Source organism: Salvelinus sp. IW2-2015, linkage group LG33 (assembly GCF_002910315.2).
Source record: "Salvelinus sp. IW2-2015 linkage group LG33, ASM291031v2, whole genome shotgun sequence".
In the NCBI taxonomy this organism is placed as follows: domain Eukaryota; kingdom Metazoa; phylum Chordata; class Actinopteri; order Salmoniformes; family Salmonidae; genus Salvelinus; species Salvelinus sp. IW2-2015.
In genome coordinates, this window is record NC_036872.1 from 14,755,302 (window position 1) to 14,777,315 (window position 22,014).

At 43.2% G+C, this 22,014-nt stretch overlaps 1 protein-coding gene across 1 annotated transcript in view; it reads right to left on the reverse strand.

Annotated features, from left to right (window-relative positions):
- Positions 1 to 22,014, reverse strand: part of LOC111957357 (transmembrane protein 132D-like) — a 204,107-nt gene that overhangs the window by 135,970 nt on the left and 46,123 nt on the right. The window contains exon 2 of the mRNA XM_023978126.2: positions 4,656 to 4,799. Coding sequence (XP_023833894.2) covers positions 4,656 to 4,799 — 144 coding nt within the window. The remainder of the gene's footprint in view (positions 1 to 4,655; positions 4,800 to 22,014) is intronic.

Here is a 22,014-nt window from a genome sequence, read left to right on the forward strand (position 1 = left end):
CGAGAGCCTTACGTTCGGGAGCCGACAGAGAGTATAGTCACCCGCAGGGGAGTGTCCCCGGAAGGAGACAATACAACAATCATACGACCGTGAGGAGGAAGAGAGTTGCTCTGGACCGACTGAAGACCGTGCGTAGATCATGAGTATTCCTCCGGCACTTCCGTGTCAAATCACCCAGGTTCCTCTGAGTAGAGGGACAGAAGAAACAGGAGTCATAGCAGACATTAAACACTTCAACATGACAAGAAACGTTCCAGGATAGGATAGAATTACTAGACCAATTAAATAGAAGGATTTATGACAACTAGCCAGGATGACCCAAACAACAGGTGTAAAAGGTGAAACGAAAAATCAAAAAGAAATGGTCTCACTGTGGTTACCAGATACTGTGAGTGAAGTTAGAAGTGTTGTTCTCACATCTGATACTGGGAGAACTACACATCTAAGAGCGTAACATGGGCGTGGGCTCCCTAACTGTCTGAGAGGAATTCATGTTCCGAGCCCATGCTTCGTCCATAAAACAACCCTCAGCCCCAGAGTCTATCAAGGCACACTCGGCAGGAAGCAGCCGAACCGGTCCAACGTAGATGGACCACAAGTGAGTACAGGATCTTGATGGAGAAACTGAGTAGTTACGCCTCACCAGTAGCCCTCCGCTTACTGATGAGCTCTGCTTTTACTGGACATGACATGACAAAATGTCCAGCAGAACCGCAATAGAGGCAAAGCGGTTGTGATTCTCCGATTCCCTCTCCTTAGTCGAGATGCAAACCCCCAGCTGCATGCGCTCAGTTCTCTGAGCCGATGGGAGGAGATGGTTGCGAATGCGGAGAGGGAAAACACCGTTAACGCGAGCTCTCTTCCGACGAGCGTCGGTGACGACAGATTCTTACCCGGTCGTTCTATGCGAGATTGGCGAGTGCATCAAAGAGTCCACGCTGGAAAAACCTCCCGGGAGAGATAGAGGAATCTCATCCCTAACCCAGCGTGGAGTCCCTCCAGAAACGAGACGCGAGCACCCGGCTCGTTCCCAGTCCACTGGATGCAGCAAGGAAGTGCGAAACCCCTCTAGAAGTAATCCGTTTATGGATCGATCACCTTGACATTAGACAGCCCAGGGCTGCCCTGGAAGCCTCCTCAAAAAACCCTGACACGATCAAAAAACCCGTATCATCTGCCTCTTTAACAGTTCTGATAAACGTTACGAACACTCAGCCCTTGCCTCCCAGATACTGGCCCCCTCCGGTCGAGCCGACCAGTAAGAGTGAATATGACGTAAGCGAATCAGCTCTCTCTCTGTTGATATGTGTTGGGCTGGAAGAGAGAAACACATACAACACTGGGTGAGAAAGGAGCGCCACACTCAGTGGCTTGCCCAGGAGAGTAACATGGGGGTATTACCCTAGGTTCCGGAGGACTCGGTAAGACCCAGAAAGTAGCTGGTGGCACGAGACGACAGAACTCTGACAACGTCCTGAGAGATCAGAGACGGAGGCTCGGCCAGGGTTCTCAACGGCATGACGAGCAGCAACAATTCCCTCTCGTGGTCTGCCGAGCATTGCTCCCTGAGATCTCACGGCAAGTGTCGAGAACTCCGTAGTCGCGGTGGTCCATTCTTGGTCGACTTCTTCTGTTTATGCTGGTGAATGAGGACCCAAAAAGCGACGTAATAGAAACAGAGTCTTTATTCCAGTCTTAAACAAACACATGATCTCCCTGAATATTATCAAAGGTAAATCCAAACAGGAAAACTGAATCCTCTCTCAGTAGAGAGAACGACTGGAGACGCGAACCACCAGACGCAGTCGCTTCAGGAAGGCACAGGCCGTAGCTGACATAGACACCTGCTCACACGCAGCATCTGAAGAAGGCAAAAACACGACAGGGCGGAACAAGACACAGAACAGCAAACATCAAACAAGAATCCGACGAAGAGACAGACGGAAAACAAGGGAGAACATAGGGACCTAATCAGAGGGCAAAAATAGGACAGTTGAAAGAGTACAATGAGTCGTTAGAGAAAGAGAAACAGCTGGGAGCAGGAACGGAACGATAGAGAGAGAGAGCGGGAGAGGGAGAGAGGGAGGAGGAGAGAGAGGGATAGAAAGAGGGAAAGAACCTAATAAGACCAGCAGAGGGAAGCACAGGGACAAGACATGATGATCAAAGACAAAACATGACACTTAAAGATGGTGTTGGAGTCGTGTCTGGCCGTGCAGTCATGAGTGAGCAGGGAGTACAGGAGGGGGTACAGGAGGGGACTGAGGGGCCCGCGTGTTGAGGATCAGCGTGGCGGATGTGTTGTTTCCTACCCTTACCACCAAAGGTGGTAGAAGTTGGCACATTATTATGTTGAGTTAGCAGTTGTGTCTTGGCGAATGAAGTCCGATTCTGTTCATTAGAACAAATTAATGTACAGATATAGGATCTTAATTTGAGTTTGTTTGCTACAGAAGGAAGATAATCCTGCAGAAATAGGAAATTATTAGGAAACTAAATTATTATGTGGGTTCTAATTAATGGAGACTTTTGTATGGGTTGATACATCAAGTCTGAGATTGTAAAGTAGAAGTTACAAACCTCAGAAGCCTTTTAAAACCTCAAATACGCTACACGTTTTACATTTCAAAACCAATCATTCCGGTTTTGAGAACATCCCATTGAAGGAGAAGTATAAGTTTTACAGCTGTGGTGTCTTTGGAAATACAAAAGCTGTCAGCCTACCAGACAGCACCTAGGTCTATATACACTACAACTTCCACATACAGTAGAGCCGGATGTGGCTAGGCTACCTGGTGCAGAAATTAGCACAACTCCATTTGACCTCAGTTCATAGATTAAAAAATGTTCAATTATTTACTTCAGAAATGTAGTATTCAATCATTGACTCATTATATTAGTTTCAATCAATCTAAATGTGAAATGAAATTGTCACCATTCCTGATTTTGTGACTCCTTAAACTCACATATAATATTCCCTTTAAAACACCATAGAAAAGAGTCAACAACAATATGCCTGCTGCTGCTGGGCATAAAAATACATCATAAACACAAGGTTAAAGGTGCTAGTAAACAGGTAATAACGTGGGTAATCAAATTCCCACTGGTAAAAGAGCTGGAGATTGACCTGCAGTACTCACATCCACTCATTGTGGATGGAGGAAAAGAAAGAACAGGGAGAAACGGAGAAGAAACATTAGTCAGTGTGAGCCTGAGAAATTGGATGACAGCTCAAAAAATCAGATGGCTTTGTCTAATCCCTCCAAAGGGGCTCCAGTGAAAAGACTGGGAGTGGGCAGGGGGGTGGAGGGGTTGAGGGACAATACAGAAACATGTATCATTGTTGTATATTAAAGCCACGGCGGGGCTTCTTAGGGATTCTTTATGGAGTGACATGGACAGCTGGGGGATTAGGGAGAAGTAGTCCATCCGACACAGCCCGACAGGATAGCCAGGGATTAGACAGAATATGCTCGCTCTTGTCTCTGACTCCCTCACTTAAATCAATAAAAACAGATTTAACTCCGCACTCATGTGAGAGAGACTCAGCCCATGGTGGTGTTGCGGAGACAGAACGCTGAGTGTTCTCACTGCGCTGCGGGTTTTAGTTTTTTCCTTTCAATTAAGACCTACACAACCAGGTGAGGGGAGTTCTTTACTAATTATTGACCTAAATTCATCAATCAAGTACAAGGGAGGAGCAAAAACCCTCAGACACTCAGCCCTCCGTGGAATGAGATTGACATATGTGTACACGAAGCTTGCTAGTCAGTGTTGTAGTACTTCTTAGGACCATGTAGGGGTAACTCCCAAGATGATTATCAAACAAGCCTGAACATTGAAAGTTTCTAGACTCCTCGAGGTTGGAATAGCGATCACACTTCACCTCTTTTGAGCTCTACATTGAACTAACCAAAGTAACCAAGGGTTACTGGCCTAATATAAAATTTTTAGGAATTGTTTTATACAACACTTTCAAAAAAGAACAGTACAAAATGAAACAGAATTACACAAGTACAGTTAAAAGGCTAAACTCAAACACCCTCAGGGCATACTTTTGAATTGAATTTCACAGAGTCAAACTTAAGTCTTGTATTTTCTTTAAAAGTAAGTAGTCAGTGGAATGATGCTGATGGACTTAATACGCAGAGCTTTCCAACCTCCCAATCATTCTCTAATCCGTAAAATTACACCTGTCACTAGAAAGTAAGATCTATTAACCCAACTTCCTGATCCATGGAAGAAAACCATTAGGACACACAACGGGCCTGGATCAGAACTTAATTAACACAAGCAGCAAACTTTTTCGCATCCCGGGAATCCGTTTCCTATTTACTAGATTAATTTAAGTACGTAATACAGATAGGAAATGACCAAAACAACTTTAAGGCTATTTCAGTTGGGGAAATGAATATGCTAATCAAAAGAGAGCTGGAGATGGGCTGTTAACCTCTTCCTTGCTGGAAGAACAACCACAGAGATTATGCTTCACTCCAGCCAACACTGTGATATTGGAGTCAAGAGTTATCAGGCAGGCAGCGGTCCTTCAGGGGAAGGTTGTAGATTGTTGTGTGAAGGTCGTAGATGGTTGTGCGTACAGTATACCAGTGATGTCCAACAGGACACAGTGGGGAGATCCAGTTTTGCTAACTGACCTTTGTCCGTAGCTGGACTCTTTCCTGCGGCAATGGAGGGTGACCACCCTGTGCCCCTCGCTCCTCACATCCTGGCTCACCATCCACAGGGTGGGGTTGCTGGGCCGGGCACCCAGAAACGCCATGCCCTCTTTCAACTTGACCCTAGGGAAGTAGAAACAACACACACATAGGCTCAGGACGAGAGAGTGATAGATAGCAGTGCAGCATGGGTTGGTTAAACATGTGGTTATATCAAACAGATCTTTCAGGTATTGAATCATTGAATGCATCCATCTGAACCTGCTTCAAATAGCTGAGGCCAAACAGACCATGACGTCTTCACTATAGAAATACAGAAAACAGGATCAGATGGTTTCAAATTCAGTTTTCTCAATATGTGTCTCATGTCTTTTATTTGATTCCTATAACAGGGTTTTTTCTTGATCAAAAAGGGGCTTAGGTTGTGGGCATGGCAGGGGGCGTGTTCATGGAGTTGTGTTAAATGTTTGCAGTTTTAAAGCAAATTTCATGTGATTCTACATATTCTGCCATGGAGATGAGAACATTTTGCAGTTAAGCCAATTTCGTGCAACTCTACGCATTTCATCATGGCTAATCCTGTGTTCATTTGCTCAAACACAATAGCAAAATGTATACTAAATCCATTTTCAATTCCCCCAGACTGTGTAGCTTTTATTTTGGTGATTGTTAGTTGTCAAAGATTATATTATAGAAAAATATATAGATCCATTATCTTTTCTATATCTGGTTTTAGTAATTTGTGTGTGTTTTTCCATCTCAAAAATATATATATACTGTATATACAGTACCAGTCAAAAGTTGACATACTCATTCCAGGAGTTCTTTATTTTAAAAATAATAGTAAAGACATCAAACTACATGCAATCATGTAGTAACAAAAAAAAAGGGTTAAAATCAAAATATACTTTATATTTGAGATTCTTCAAAGTAGCCACCCTTTGCCTTCATGACAGCTTTGCACACCATTTGCATTCTCTCCCCCAGCTTCATGAGGTAGTCACCTGGAATGCATTTCAATTAACAGGTGTGCCTTGTTAAAAGTTACATTTCTTTCCTTCTTAATGCGTATAAGCCAATCAGTTGTGTTGTGATAAGGTAGGGTTGGTATACAGAAGATAGCCATATTTGGGAAAAGACCAAGTCAATATTATGGCTGGCAAGAACAGCTCAAATAAGCAAAGAGAAATGACAGTCCATCAGACTTTAAGATGGTCAGTCAATCCAGAACATTTCAAGAACTTTCAAAGTTTCTTCAAGTGCAGTCGCAAAAACCATCAAGCGCTACGATGAACCTGGCTCTCATGAAGACCACCACAGGAAAGGAAGACCCAGAGTTACCTCTACTGCAGAGGATACGTTCATTAGAGGTTCCAGCCTCAGAAATTGCAGCCCAAATAAATGCTTCACAGAGTTCAAGTAACAGACATCAACATCAAATGTTCAGAGGAGACTGAATGAATTAGGCCTTCATGGTCAAATTGCTGCAAAGAAACCACTACTAAAAGGACACCAATAAGAAGAGACTTGCTTGGGCCAAGAAACATGAGCAATGGATATTAGACCTGTGGAAATCTGTTCTTTGGTGTGATATTTGAGATTTTTGGTTCCAACCACTGTCTTTGTGAGATGCAGAGTAGGTGAATGGATGCTCGCCGCATTTGTGGTTCCTACTGTGAAGCATGGAGGTGGTGTGATGGTGCTTTGTTGGTGACACTGATTTATTTAGAATAAGGCACACTTAACCAGCATGGCTACCACAGCATTCTGTAGCGATACGCCATCCCATCTGGTTTGCGCTTAGTGGGACTATAATTTTTTTCAACACCTCCAGGCTGTGTAAGGGCTATTTGACCAAGAAGGAGACTGATGGAGTGCTGCATCAGATGACCTGGCCTCCACAATCACCTGACCCTAACCCAAATGAGATGGTTTGGGATGAGTTGGACCAGAGAGTGAAGGAAAAGCAGCCCACAAGTGCTCTGCATATGTGGGAACTCATTCCAGACTGTTGGAAAAGCATTCCAGGTGAAGTCAGTTGAGAGAATGCCAAGAGTATGCAAAGCTGTCATCAAGTCTAAGGGTGATTACTTTGAAGAATCGCAAATATAAAATATATTTTGATTTGTTTAACACTTTTTTGGTTACTACATGATTCCATATGTGCCATTTCATAGTTTTGATGTCTTCACTATTATACAATGTAGAAAATACTAAAAATAAAGAAACAATTGAATTGTCACACTGGTATAAAGGATTTGGAGACACAGGAATACACAAGAGGGGTTTTTAATACACCCAAAACAAACACGCAGCATAACAGCTGCACCAACGCATAGGTACTCACACGACCACCAGACATGGGAACAATAACCGACAAAGACAGAGGGCACATGTATAACATACTAATCAGGGGAAATGGGAACCAGGTGTGTGTAATCAGACAAGACAGTCCGGGGTTGATGATAATGAATCCCATTCAGTGAAGCCTAGAAAGCCGGTAACGTAGACCTCCGGAACTGGTGAACAGAATGAGCAGCAGTACTGGGGGGGGATCCGTGACACGAATCAGTAGGTGTGTCCAAACTTTTGACTGGTACTGCATAAATATATATTTTTTACCTTTTGGACTTAGGCAACCCAAAAAAACTCTTAGGCGTCCCATCCAAGGATTTCAATAGCAGAAAAATCCCTGTATAAAATAATTACTCTAACTCTGTCAAGTTCAGAGCCAATTATGTGACTGACAGATATACATCCTCCAAGGAGAGGAAAATTAGTGTATGTTTTTCTCTCTTTTTGTGTGTAACTGCTGCTTTTTAGCTCAACAAAAACAGCATCATGTTATGAACATACTATGGAAAAAATAACATTGTTTAATTAAGGTAAAATCGAAATGTTTGTTTTGCTTCAACATATTACTGAAGTAGATCAACAAAACATTAATTACCATTCTGCAGTGCCAGGGCATGCAAAAAACATGAACTAAGGCTCCAAAAACAACCAAATAAGTCACTTAAGAAACAGCAACACTCTCAGTATAGTGATGAAGGTCTTTAGATGTTGTACACATGACATTATGTGATTCTGATCTTCATCTGCAACATTATATTTCATTTTGTTGGACTCGATAGATACTTTTACGTGTGCGAGCAAGTGCATGCTTTCTCGTTTCTCACATCACCACAATGGGAACAAAATAAAACAAAACCGGAAAAGTAACGCTCGAGTCCAACAAAATGTAGTATAGTGTTGTGGATAACGTTCTGAATAAAGGAGCTGGACACTTCTATAACATGCCATTTACATCCAATTTTTAGATTTGATTCAGAAAAAGCTAACTTGTCATTTAAGGCTCTCACCCTCCCTCTTTTCCTCCAGTAATGGTTAAAGACATAAATACTCTGCAAAACCCCTCTCCCCCTCAGACCATGCCGCAGGGGAAGAAGCTGGATGTGGACATCCTGGGCTGGCGTGGTTACACGTGGTCTGCGGTTGTGAGGCTGGTTGGATGTACTGCCAAATTCTCTAAAACGACGTTGGAGGTGGCTTATGGTAGATAAATGAACATTCAATTATCTGGCAACATATCCTTTGGACATTCCTGCAGTCAGCATCACAATTGCACACTCCCTAAAAACTTGAGACATCTGTGGCATTGTGTTGTGTGACAAAACTGCACATTTTAGAGTGGCCTTTTATTGTCCCCAGCACATGGTGCACCTGTGTAATGATCATGCTCTTTAATCAGCTTCTTGATATGCCACACCTATCAGGTGGATGGTTTATATTGGCAAAGGAGAACTACTCACAAACAGGGATGTAAAGAAATGTGTGCAAAAAAATTGAGAGAAATAAACTTTGGGTCCGTGTCGAAAATTTCTGAATCCATAAAGGCCAGAATGAAAGATGTTCAGTGACTGCAGCAAATTACAGTAGCCAATGTCATTGGCACAAAAGAAAAAGTGATTACGTTCAAAGGGAAAATCTGCAATTGAAAAGCTCTGTCTTTAGTGCATTCACTGCACATAGAGCAGTGTTGTTTAAAAGGGGAAAATGAGGGCAAGAAACTGAAAATATTCCCTTTCTTTACATTATGAATAAGGCTGAGGCAGTGTAGTGCAGTCAGGAACAACCACCCATGTCCTCTCACACCCTCCCAACACCAAAAACCTTCCAACACCCCACACCTTTCCAACACCACACATCTTCCCAACACCAAAAACCTTCCAACACCCCACACCTTTCCAACACCACACATCTTCCCAACACCCCAAACCTTCCCAACACCACACACCTTCCAACACCACACATCTTCCCAACACCACAAACCTTCCCAACACCACAAACCTTCCCAACACCACACACCTTCCAACACCACACATCTTCCCAACACCACAAACCTTCCCAACACCAAAAGCCTTCCAACACCACACACCTTTCCAACACCACACACTTCCCCAACACCACAAACCTTCCCAACACCACAAACCTTCCAACACCACACACAGCCTTCCAACCACAACATCTTCCAACACCACAAAGCTTCCAACCACGACAAACCTCCCAACACCACACACGCTTCCAACACCACACATCTTCCCAACACCACAACACCTTCCAACACCACAAACCTTCCAAACACCACACACACCTTCTCACACACACACTTCCCAACACCAAAACCTTCCCAACACCACAAACCGTCCACACACAACCCACACAACCTCCCACACACACAAACCTCCCAACACCAATACACACCTTCCAACACCACACACCTTCCCAACACACACACTCCCCAAACCACACACTAACCCACAATCTTCCAACACACAACTCACACAATCTTCCAAACCCATCAAACCACATTCCCAACCACCACCAACTGCCCCAACACCACAACCCTCCCCAACACCACAAACCTTCCGAATACTGCACACATTCCAACACCGTCCAACACCACACACTTTCCAACACCACACACCGTCGCAACACCCCACACCTTCCAACACCACACACCTTCTAACACCGTCCAACACCACACACCTTCCCAACACCACACACCCGCCCAACACCACAAACCTTCCCAAAACCACAAACCTCCCAACACCACACACCTTCCCAACACCACAAACCTTCCCAACACCACACACCTTCCCAATACCGCACACATTCCCAACACCACACACCTTCCCAATACCGCACACATTCCAACACCGTCCAACACTTGACTGCTGACATGCAAAACATTTTGGGACTGTATCAACAATGGACTAATGAAAAAAATACCAACATATTTTTTTGTTAAATTTCCCTTTAAATAAGGCTGATTTGCCTCCCGAGTGGCGCGGTAGTCTAAGGCACTGCATCACTGCGGCACACAATTGGCCCAGCGCCGTCCGGGTTAGGGGAGGGTTTGGCCGGACGGGATGTCCTTGTCCCATCGCGCTCTAGTGACTCCTTGTGGCGGACGGGTGCATACACGCTGACTTTGGTCGCCAGCTGTACAGTGTTTCCTCCGACACATTGGATTCCGGGTTAAGCGAGTAGTGTGTCAAGAAGCAGTGTGGCTTTGTGGGGTTGTGTTTCGGAGGACGCATGGCTCTCGACCTTTGCCTCTCCCGAGTTTGTACAGGAGTTGCAGCATTGGGCCAAGACTGTAACTACCAATTGGATATCACGAAATTGGAGAGAGAAAAAAGGGGTAAAAGGTACAAAAATAAATAAATAAGGCTGATTCTCAAACAAGGGAGGGTCCAGACTCAGCCCAAAGACCTGCAGAAGTGAGAGACTGTAGAGAAAGCAGCAAACAGGATATGTCTATAGGAGACTGATAATGTAGTGGCATTGGTGAGACTTTGTTGTCAGATTATAGTGAGTTTTGACCATAATAACCCTATTTTACTGATCCTTTGTGCCTTGAGACACTGTCTAGTATAGCAGCTGCCCACTACCACAACAGCAGTAAGAAACATATTATATCACCAGACACATATGCAATGACAAGATCCTCACTGGCCAGTCAAAAGGAATACTTTGATGTGAAATCTTATTAGCATGTGACAGGAACAATGATTGGAGCAGGGGATCCGTAATAAGACAGCAGCACAGATGGTATGGTGTGCTTCCACTCTCTACAGGATTGGGGATGCACTCCAGGGCTAATGCTCACTCAGAATGCATGGCTGCGTGTTACTTTCTAGAAATTTGAGGTCTCTTGACCAGCTGGTTTGTTCTCTTGGATGTTCATGTGGGCATCAGGCTCCCTTTGGATGTAGAACAGTGAAGCCCGACAGATAAGCCTAATGTGACAGGACCATATGAAAAAGAGAGTGGAACATCATGTTAAACTTGAAAGCTTAAGATGAAGCAAACCCACTGAATGCCGTACCCGCTGAATGATCAATTTGAATTAATTAAGCTAATATTACAGGTAAACATGTTCATCTAATGTGGCTTTCGCCTCGCACACATTTTAGAGATGCTTAATACACTATAGAGGTACGTTCCAAGGCCTCTCTGTCTGTCTCTCTCTCTGTTTCTCCCAGAGGAGGCAAATACTGGCCTTGCATCCAGTTACAGATGTAGGATCTTAATTTGAACCAGTTTGTTACAGCAGGAAAATAATCCTGCAGCAAAAGGAAATGTGAATTACTCTGTGGATTATAATGACTGGACATTTCTGTAGGGGTTGATATGTTTTCGTATTGGAAAATCAAGTCAAAATTACAAACTTCAGAAGCCTTTCTTGAATACACTACAAGTTTTACATTTCCTGTATCTGTAGTTGAGGAACTTCCTGCAGCTCTGTAGGCCCATCAGAGTTCCTCTAATGTTGGTCATCTAACACCCCATGTGGATATTCTGTTTCAAATACTGTAGCTTTTCAACTTTTCAAAACTTTTAAACTGGCATATTGCATTTATAACACAATTATAGAAAACGTGCGTTTCATGTATGTTTCAGCTAGGGAGGTAGTCCAGTGCACAGCTGAATACTCATAACATACAAATAGACTATGAATATGAAAACAACTCCTGAGAGACTCATGAGGTGTTACACCTTAGCCTTACTGCCAATGACGTACTAGTACAGTGTGAGGGAGAGAGTGGGATTGCCATGGTGCTGAAAGTGATTGCTATTACAACTATTCTAAAGTTCTTATGAAACATGAAAAGTTAAAACAATTCTGTGGCCTTCATGCCTCAACAATACACACTGGACTCTTGAAAATGCTATACTTACATAATTGAAAGAAGCTCAGCTGATTCACCAAAAAACAGCATACAGACAGAGTGGACAGCTGTGAAAAGAAATGTTTCATATGTCCTTTTCGAGCTCTCCTTGTACATCTCCATCTCACAAAGGAACTCTAATGAATGCAGTATCACACTCTGTACTATTGGGAATCAGCACCCAAATAGTGAGTGAAGTCAAGGGCCAATCTGAGACTCACAGAATAGAATGCAGCAATCGTGTGTTGCTCTCAACAAAGCAAAGCTGTGAGCTGAAATTTCACAGAAATGAAAGGTGGAGGCTTATTATGTATATCCATACTTGCGGGCTCCAATCCATTGTGGAATAGATTTTCTATGAACTTATTGAGCTACGTGCCAGATTGAATGTCCTGAATATCAAATAATGCATAGTAACAAATGAATAAAGAAAATACAATACCCACAACAATATGTACAGAGGAAACGTCATGTATATGTTTTTAAATGTTTAAAACTGACAATACTTCATGAACAATAAGTTACTCTCTAATACTGCATGGTAGACACAATATGCTACTTCACAAAGCTGTCAGCATCTATAATGAAAGTTGTAAGTTCCTCTTTATTGCCTAAGTCGGAAACAAAATGGAGCTGACCATAGCAAAATGGACACTGCAATCAAAAAGCTGCTAGTGCAGTCCATTCTCAATTCTAACACCATTTCAGCTCATCATGGTTCTTTTAATGGGTGCAGAGGAATAACATCAGGCCTCCCCCACCACCAGCCAACCCCCTCTCCTACCCCCTATCCCTCCTCACTGATTGCTTGCAGAAGCCACACTTGGCCTCCTTGGCGATTCCCTCAATAAATAATGATGAGATAACTAGAAATTGAGCACTGTCCCTCAGTGAGATAGTGAAGGAAACAAACATCTTCAGAGGAAATCCAATAAGTTGGACGCTGAGCAACAGTGGAAGTCCCCAGCCGGCAGTCCCCTGCATGCGCCTGGGCGTCTCTTGCTCCCCTCTCTCTCTGCTCGCCTCTCTCCGGTCTGCCTAGCTCCAGGATGCAGCACGGGCCGGTGGAGAGGACAGGGATAGCACTCTGTTTCCCTCCATTACTCTGCTGACACCCATCTGCATCGTCCAACACCAGGCTAGGTGCTGCCTGCAAGAGGCCATGTTTCACTGTTCCCTTGGTCAAGCCTATCCAACACGCACAATGTGGGTGGAATGAGGCAACGCAGAAGGGAGGGAGACAGAGTAAGTTTGGCATCAGGGGACAGCAGAGCCCCCCCCACCTGTTTTGAGCCCCACCAGTTTAAAAAAAATGTAAATAAATCCTTGACTTTATAAAGAAGCATACAAATTTGGTCTCTTTCTTTGAGTAACGCATCTCCAGACTAGCTCAGTTTTTTATGTGGTGGAGGGGCAGCAAGCGAAAGCATAGAGTGTAGGCATTGTTAATATTCTCTGGTTGAACCGTGATTGGCACAAGGTTCTGTCACTCTTCGGGACACTACGTCACCATACAATCTACGGGAGAGCTAGGCAGTTCAAGACCACCCTTGGGTGCTGCTATAGATTTACAGTAGAAGTGCCCCTCCAAGAAGGCTCAAGGTCATTGGCCACAGATAAAAATATGGCAAATCACGTTATATTTCTTGTAGCTTTGATTGAACTGATCAGGTTAACATCATGCTTTCAAAATCTTAGCTAGCAAGCTAGCTAGCTAGATAAGCAGTCATTATCATGAACCACGTCGACAATCTATTGTCAAATATTTTTTAAATCCTTGTCATATGAAGAGAAATTAGAGATAAAACGTCTTGGTGCTCATCGGCCATTGGACATAAACATTACACAACAAGTCGTAAATCAGAACCTTGTGCCAATCACGGAAGACAGCAGTGGCTAACTGCGAGAGTCGCAAACCAATTTTGCTTCCCCTGTCTGCTATTCAATGGAGAGGGTGTGTGGTCCAAGTCTGGGTTTAAGGATTTAAAACATCTGTCTGAAAGGGTCTCAAAACATGACAATTGTGCATCACCTGTAGACAATGCTGTTACTGGGGGAAATTAAACATTGTGGCTCACCAGACACTGCATATACTGTAGACGAGCCATGACCTTCACAACCAACAAACGGAGGAGAATAGGTACGTGCTTGCCAGAATTATAGCATTCATTAAATTGTGTGGTAATTGTGAGACAGCACTGCAGGGCCGTGACGAGTCGGCTGACTCCTGCCCAGGCATTTTCAGATGTATTTTTGAGACCATGCGTGAAGGAGATTGCAGGCTACAAAGGCATTATACTGGGGAAATCAAACATTGTAGCTCAACTAGACACCACATATACTGTAGATGAGCCATGACCTTCACAACCAACAAATGGAGAATAGGTAAGTGCTTGCCAGAATTATAGCATATTGTGTGGCAATTGTGAGACAGCACTGCGAGGCCATGACGAGTTGGTCGACTCCTGCCCAGGCATTTTAAGGTGCGTTTTTGCGACCATGCATGAAGGTGATTACAGGCCACAAAGGCATTATGACAACCAACGCCTTTAAGTGTACATCAAGCATAATCCAAAACAAACACCCTTAAAAAAATGTTTTTTTTTACATTTACACACAACACCATGGGCCAGAAAAGGTTGAATGCATTGGCCATGCTTTCAATCCAGCATGAATTTATCCAGAGAATTCTAGACATTGATGAAAAAGAAATATGGCCACAAGAAGGTTTGGCCACAAGAAGAACTGCTGCGCCACCTTCCTGCACAACAACGGTGAGTCCAAAAATATGTCTTGCTGCTGCATATGTGATGTAATATGCCAGGGAGATAGGTATACTGTAGCTGAGAAAGTAACACTAAGTGTAAGCTATGTTGTGTAGTACGTGCATGTTATGTAGTATGTGTATGTTGTGTAGTAAGTGCATGTTGTGTAGCACGTGTATGTTGTGTAGTACGAGTATGTTGTGTAGTACGTGTATGTTGTGTAGTACGTGTATGTTGTGTAGTAAGCTGTTAGTAGCCTATGTGTCTCACCCTAAGAATTTGGTCCCTCTACCCCTTCCCCTACTGTTCTGACTTGGTGGTGTGCATGTAGCCTATAGCCTGTTTTAGAGAAACATCATCATCAAATATTGTAAGAGCTTTCATTGTCTGCTTATGTGTCACCGTTATTTATCCTACTGTTCTGACTTGATATACAGGGAGAACACTGTAAGAACGGCCCATGTTCTGAATTATGTCGCTGTCCATACCAAAAATGGTTAACGAATAGGCATATAGGCTACGTCCTTCTCAGCTCGCTCATGTCTTAATCGAAATGACGGCTTGCCTCTTATCCACTCGTCGTTCCGTTATGCCATAGTTAGTTTGTACATCTCCATTGTTATATTTCTTATATACAGTAGGTCTATCTCATTCGTATCTTATTCTTCATTTTAGGGAATGGTAGAATGATGTATTTCATTGTTTTGCTTACTTTGTGTATTATAATTAGTTCATGTGCTTTCTTTCAGAAGATGGGATACTATATAATGTTTTGGGGTCTGTAACCATGTTTGCCAGTGAATGTCTATTCCAATTTTTTGTTAAACAAAAAGTTCAGTAATAGACCCTTGTAATTCCAGTTCATATTGCAAGCGTTGTTTAGTTTGCACAATGCGCTGTTTGTGTGTCGGTATATTGTTTATAAAAGTGGATCCTTGTTATTGTATTTTCCTTCCTTTTTAGACCACATAGTAAAATACTTCAAATGGCAGGCTGTCGAGTCCACATCTCTCTCTTTCTCTCTCTCTCTCTGTGACTTAAAGAAGAGTAAAGTTAAGGTCTCAACATCTTGCTGAAATGATCTGAACTAACATTTATCTGAATTTCTGTCGCTGTCCATTTCGAAAATGCTGAACAAATAGGCCTACTTCATCGAAGATCGTTTGCTTGCACTTGCTTATACTTAGAGCTAAGTGGTAATGATATAAGAACAAACATGATGAATTTACTGAACATAAATGTAATAATGTTTGTGTGTGGTCCAGAAGTCAAAACTCATGTTGGCGTTCGTTATTACTGAAGGAGAATGCAGTTCTTATCGAGTTACACAAATCCACAATGAGTCAGTGGAAACCATATTTCAGCAATATCAGCTATGGTTTTTAAAAGGCAGAAAAGTATGCTGAATGAACTGCTTTGCTGCTAGATGAGGCTCCACTGATAGCCAGGTGTAGCGGAGGTAAGAATTCACTCCATGGTACTAAAAGGAAAGGTCTGCTGTCGGGAAAGCTTCATGTAGGCACTAACAGTTTGTGGGCACCATTTGTCACCGTCATAGAGCATGAAATACATTGTTTAGTGTTGTGGCTTCGCTGGCATGCGTTTGCCCTACCAAGATTTACATGCTAAAATGTTCACTATTATTACCATAGAAGCAGACTATAGGCTATCCTCTGCCTATTCGCTTCTCTGCAAATTCAAGCCTGTCTCAAAATACAATACTGCCCCTTTAAGGCTCTCCTGGGGGGATGGTTGGCCACCCTTAGTAGCCTATAAAATATTGCAACATTACAATTACAACCAAATACTTTTTATGTTCAAGGGTTCAATTCTTGGATCGACTCTCTTCTCTGTATACATCAATGATGTCGCTCTTGCTGCTGGTGAGTCTCTGATCCACCTCTACGCAGACGACACCATTCGGTGTACTTCTGGCCCTTCTTTGGACACTGTGTTAACAACCCTCCAGACGATCTTCAATGCCATAAAACTCTCCTTCCGTGGCCTCCAATTGCTCTTAAATACAAGTAAAACTAAATGGATGCTCTTCAACCGATCGCTGCCCGCACCTGCCAGCCCATCCAGCATCACTACTCTGGACGGTTCTGACTTAGAATATGTGGACAACTACAAATACCTAGGTGTCTGGTTAGACTGTAAACTCTCCTTCCAGACTCACATCAAACATCTCCAATCCAAAGTTAAATCTAGAATTGGCTTCCTATTTCGCAACAAAGCATCCTTCACTCATGCTGCCAAACATACCCTTGTAAAACTGACCATCCTACCGATCCTCGACCTCGTTGATGTCATTTACAAAATAGCCTCCAATACCCTACTCAATAAATTGGATGCAGTCTATCACAGTGCCATCCGTTTTGTCACCAAAGACCCATATACTACCCACCACTGCGACCAGTATGCTCTCGTTGGCTGGCCCTCGCTTCATACTCGTCGCCAAAACCCACTGGCTCCAGGTCATCTACAAGACCCTGCTAGGTAAAGTCCCCCTTATCTCATCTCGCTGGTCACCATAGCAGCACCTACCTGTAGCACGCACTCCAGCAGGTATATCTCTCTGGTCACCCCCAAAACCAACTCTTCCTTTGGCTGCCTCTCCTTCTAGTTCTCTGCTGCCAATGACTGGAACGAACTACAAAAATCTCTGAAACTGGAAACACTTATCTCCCTCACTAGCTTTAAGCACCAGCTGTCAGAGCAGCTCACAGATTACTGCACCTGTACATAGCCCATCTATAATTTAGCCCAAACAACTACCTCTCCCCCTACTGTATTTATTTATTTATTTATTTTGCTCCTTCGCACCCCATTATTTCTATCTCTACTTGGCACATTCTTCCACTGCAAATCTACCATTCCAGTATTTTACTTGCTATATTGTATTTACTTCGCCACCATGGCCTTTTTTTGCCTTTACCTCCCTTATCTCACCTCATTTGCTCACATTGTATATAGACTTATTTTTCCACTGTATTATTGACTGTATGTTTGTTTTACTCCATGTGTAACTCTGTGTTGTTGTATGTGTCGAACTGCTTTGCTTTATCTTGGCCAGGTCGCAATTGTAAATGATATGTTATGTAAATGAGATGTTCTCAACTTGCCTGCATGGTTAAATAAAGGTGAAAAAAAAGTCTTTATAAAATAATTCCCTCATTGAATGAATCAGGGATTAGGTGGCTAAGGTAGGCTACTTCAAAGCAAGATAACTAACAAAGACATGTTTATCTTTAACCTTGTGAGGCTAAAATATTCAGGTTCCAGAAGAGATCTAAAGACAGTATGTGAGTTATTTGTCAATCATTTTTTATGTTGTCAGAATTCAACATTGGTCAATGTTGAATAAAGGGGATTCCCAGCTCTCCAACAGTGTCAAATCTATGTGAGCACTTCAGAGGTGGTTTACAACAAATAACGTACCCATTCATCAAACTGCGGACATTTGCGGTAATGAGTGCAGGTGAAACGTCTTTTAGGACATCAGATGTGAAATTATGACATGAATACATGCTAATAGCTGAATAGTTAACTACCGAGATAGCTAGCCAGGCTACAGAATATGTTTTCAATTGGCTATGTAGTTAGTCTGTTGTCTCTTATTAATTATAGGCTACCTATAGCTGTCTCTCCCTCCTCAATGCCCCCCCTCGCACTGGCACACATATAGGTGTCAAAATGCTGTTGATGACGCAGCTGTAGAACTTTTTGAGGATCTGAGGGCCCATGCCAAATTCTTTCAGCCTCCTAAGGGTGAAGAGGAGTTGTCGTACACTATTTGCGACTGTGTTGGTGTGTTTCGACCATGATAGATCCTTAGTGATTTGGAATGCGAGGATCTTGAAGCTCTTGACCTGCGGCCCTGTCGATGTGAATGGGGGCATGCTTGGCCCTCTTTTTCCTGTAGTCCATGATCAGCTCCTTTGTCTTACTGATGTTGAGGGAGAGGTTGTTGTCCTGGCATCACACTGCCAGGTCTCTGACCTCCTTGCTATTGGCTGTCTCATCGTCATCTGTGATTAGGCCTACTTCAGTCATATTACCAGTGCTAGCATCTCTTCACTGGCTTTCTGTTAAGGCTAGGGGTGATTTCAAGGTTTTACTGCTAACCTTCAAAGCATTAGATGGACTACCTATTTCGCCGATGTTAGGATTTTGAAAGTCGTGTAGTGTAAGACCGGCATAAGTGTTAGAACTCTGTCTTTGAGATATAAGAATGCTAAGGAAAACATCAACAACGATCACAATCTAATATGTCTGTATGATCTTCTACATATATAAAAACCCTTACCTTCTAACGAGTCCTGTGCAGCTTGTAAGCATTGTACAGCAAAACAGACTACATGTTCGTGAGAGTCTCAGACTTTCAGGATGGTTTGTAGCTCATAATAGTTTGTAGCGCAAACCCTTTTCAGGTTATCGTGAGAAGAACCGTTTTCAGCATAGTCTCTTCTCTCACTAACATCGCTTTAGCTCAGCCCCCATAGACCGCACAGGAAAATGACTGATATGGTCGGATTCAGAACAAATTCCTGAGGTCTGTTGTTCAAACACACGATTAGTTACGGGTGTTAGAAGCTGGTTAGAAGCACTAAAAGGTTGCCCACAAGCTGGTGGTATCCAATTAAAGACATGCTCCAGAACTTTGCCACTACTAAGTATTTTCTGTGGGGGGGTGGGTTGTGTAGTTCACCCATGCATAATCTATGAGCAGAATTACTGTCTTACCTCAATTATCCACGAAATCCTTAGTTTGAATGCAACTGTTCTTCTGAAAGCTGTGCTGCACCATTTTCCCTACATTTTATCCCACGCAGGCCAGCCCCCTAGCAATTTGAGTTCAACCAATGAGCTTCAACCCCTCGCCATATGAGTGACAGCTAGTCACACACACACACACACACACACACACACACACACATCTTTATAAAAAAAAACATCTTTATACCGCAATGCACAACAAGAAATTGGATGTTTTACCAACTCTACTATTTGGATACTAAACAGAACAAACATCAGGCACTAAGAGACCCACAAAGACAGATGCTTCGTTCAGCATTACATGGAGGTTGTTAAGGGTTGTCTGAGACCAGTTGAGTCAATGTTAGTAAATCATATATTTGCTATTCAGAGCTTGCAGGTTTTTGGAATGCACAGATGTCTCATTCAACACACATATGTTACAGTACTGTGTGTTTACATATATTGTATGTGTGTGAGTTTACTACATGGGCATGCTAGCCGGTCAGTTCTCTTCGTCAGTTCTCTGTGGGCCACTGGGGTGTGACATAAACAGTATGGTCTGCCTTCTCCCATCTGACAACTCAATAAGTCACAGTGTGTGTGTGTGTGTGTGTGTGTGTGTGTGTGTGTGTGTGTGTGTGTGTGTGTGTGTGTGTGTGTGTGTGTTGTGGTGTGTGTGTGTGTGTGTGTGTGTGTGTGTGTGTGTGTGTGTGTGTGTGTGTGTGTGTGTGTGTGTGTGTGTGTGTGTGTGTTGGTGTGTGGGTGTGTGTGTGTGAGTATTTGCAGTCAGTGCTGTGCACTCCGTTGCTAGTTAAATCAATCTGTTGTGCCACTCATCTCCTGCATTCAGCAGGGATGTGCAACAGCTGCTATACTATGAGAGACAACAGCAACTACCGGCTGGAAATGTTCTTTCGTAAGCAGTTTTTAATCATAATAAATGTTAATAGGACGACAAAAAATCTAACATTCTGTCACAAATTGCATACTTCTATAAAAATGATTAAATATGAACTCCCACTGTAAACAGCTTAGCCTCAGAAAGGTGGAGTATACTGTCTGTCAACAGCACATCATCCACACCTTAGGAAAGCAGCGTAAACTAAATATCTTCCAGGACAGTCAATTTATCAGAGCCACATCAGCCCCCACTTTTCATCTTACCATGAATTATTCATCTAGTGTCTATTTTAACCATCACAATGTCAACATGAATGATAAGAAAGCATTTGGAATTCCCCACCTGCGCCCATGTCAGTATTTGATTCCATTATATAGCCTCATGTATTTGTGTCATTTTACACATACTGACAGGGGCATGGCAGGCTGGAACCACAGACGACCTGAAGTGACTCAGTAAACAGAAAGGACTGCTACCAATATGACTATGGCTTATAACAGTGAACATGTGGCTCCCTGGCATATGTAGCCTACTGCAACTGTATACCAAGAACTGCAAGTGTCTACAACATCACCTCAGTGGTCGGCCATTCCATTGCACAGAGGGGACATTTTTCATTGGCGTTTCGTTTCAGAATTACACAGCAGAGATTACGTTGGGACACTGTTCTCCTGAGTGCCTGTACAGGATAGGGGGAAATTGTTGTGTATGCATATCTGTATGCCAATTACACCACCCTCTGTGTCAACACGCTATGTGCAAAAAGGAAGCATTACAAACCCATATTGAGAATTCATATGCCTGCTATCATGGTGTGCGGTTCTGTAGTTTCCTCACAAATTTGTCTCCTAATTGGATTTTGACAACAGTCGGGGACACAGAGAGAGACAGAGAGCGAGAGAGAGCGAGAGAGAGCGAGAGCGAGAGCGAGAACGAGAACGAGAACGAGAGCGAGAGCGAGAGAGAGAGAGAGAGAGAGAGAGAGATGGGGAACACCTCCTTGCCTCAACTACTCCAAAAGGAAATCATTGACTTGGACGGCAGTTAGGCCGTGATTTGTACGGTTACTAATTTACATAGAGGATTAGTTCAACTGCTACTCTATCCTGTATATGGCAGTATCTTCCCAGGTCCCAGGACATAATAGTGTCACCCTATTTGAGAGGAGCTGATTTAGGGAGAAAGAGAGAGAGAGAGAGAAAGAGCAGCTCAGTTTAGGAAGAGAGAGGCTGCTGTGCTGCATGAGAGGACAGAAGTGTGGATTTCCACTGATTCCTACAGAAGACGCAGGCTAATCTGCAGGCGAACGTGTGCGCACGATAAACATGCCTATCATTTACAGCACAACACCCCCTCTCAGCCTCAACATACACACACACACGGTCTCCACTGAGCTGTGACAGAGAGATAATGCCGGGGCGTCGCCTGCGGCAGGAGACGGATTTACACTCATACTTGTTTTCCCCCTTTTTCTTCCATTGCACACATTTTCTTTTCATTCTTATTTTTGAAAATAGGTGGAATAAATAGTTCTGTATCTGGAGGAAATTGGTTGTAAATGGAAGGCATATTGAAAGATCCAGATGTGCTCCCTGGAGAAAATGATGTTCCAGTTCCACAAGATGATCAGCTGCTGAGGAAAGAGGAAAGCTAATGAAGGATGGAGCGAGGTC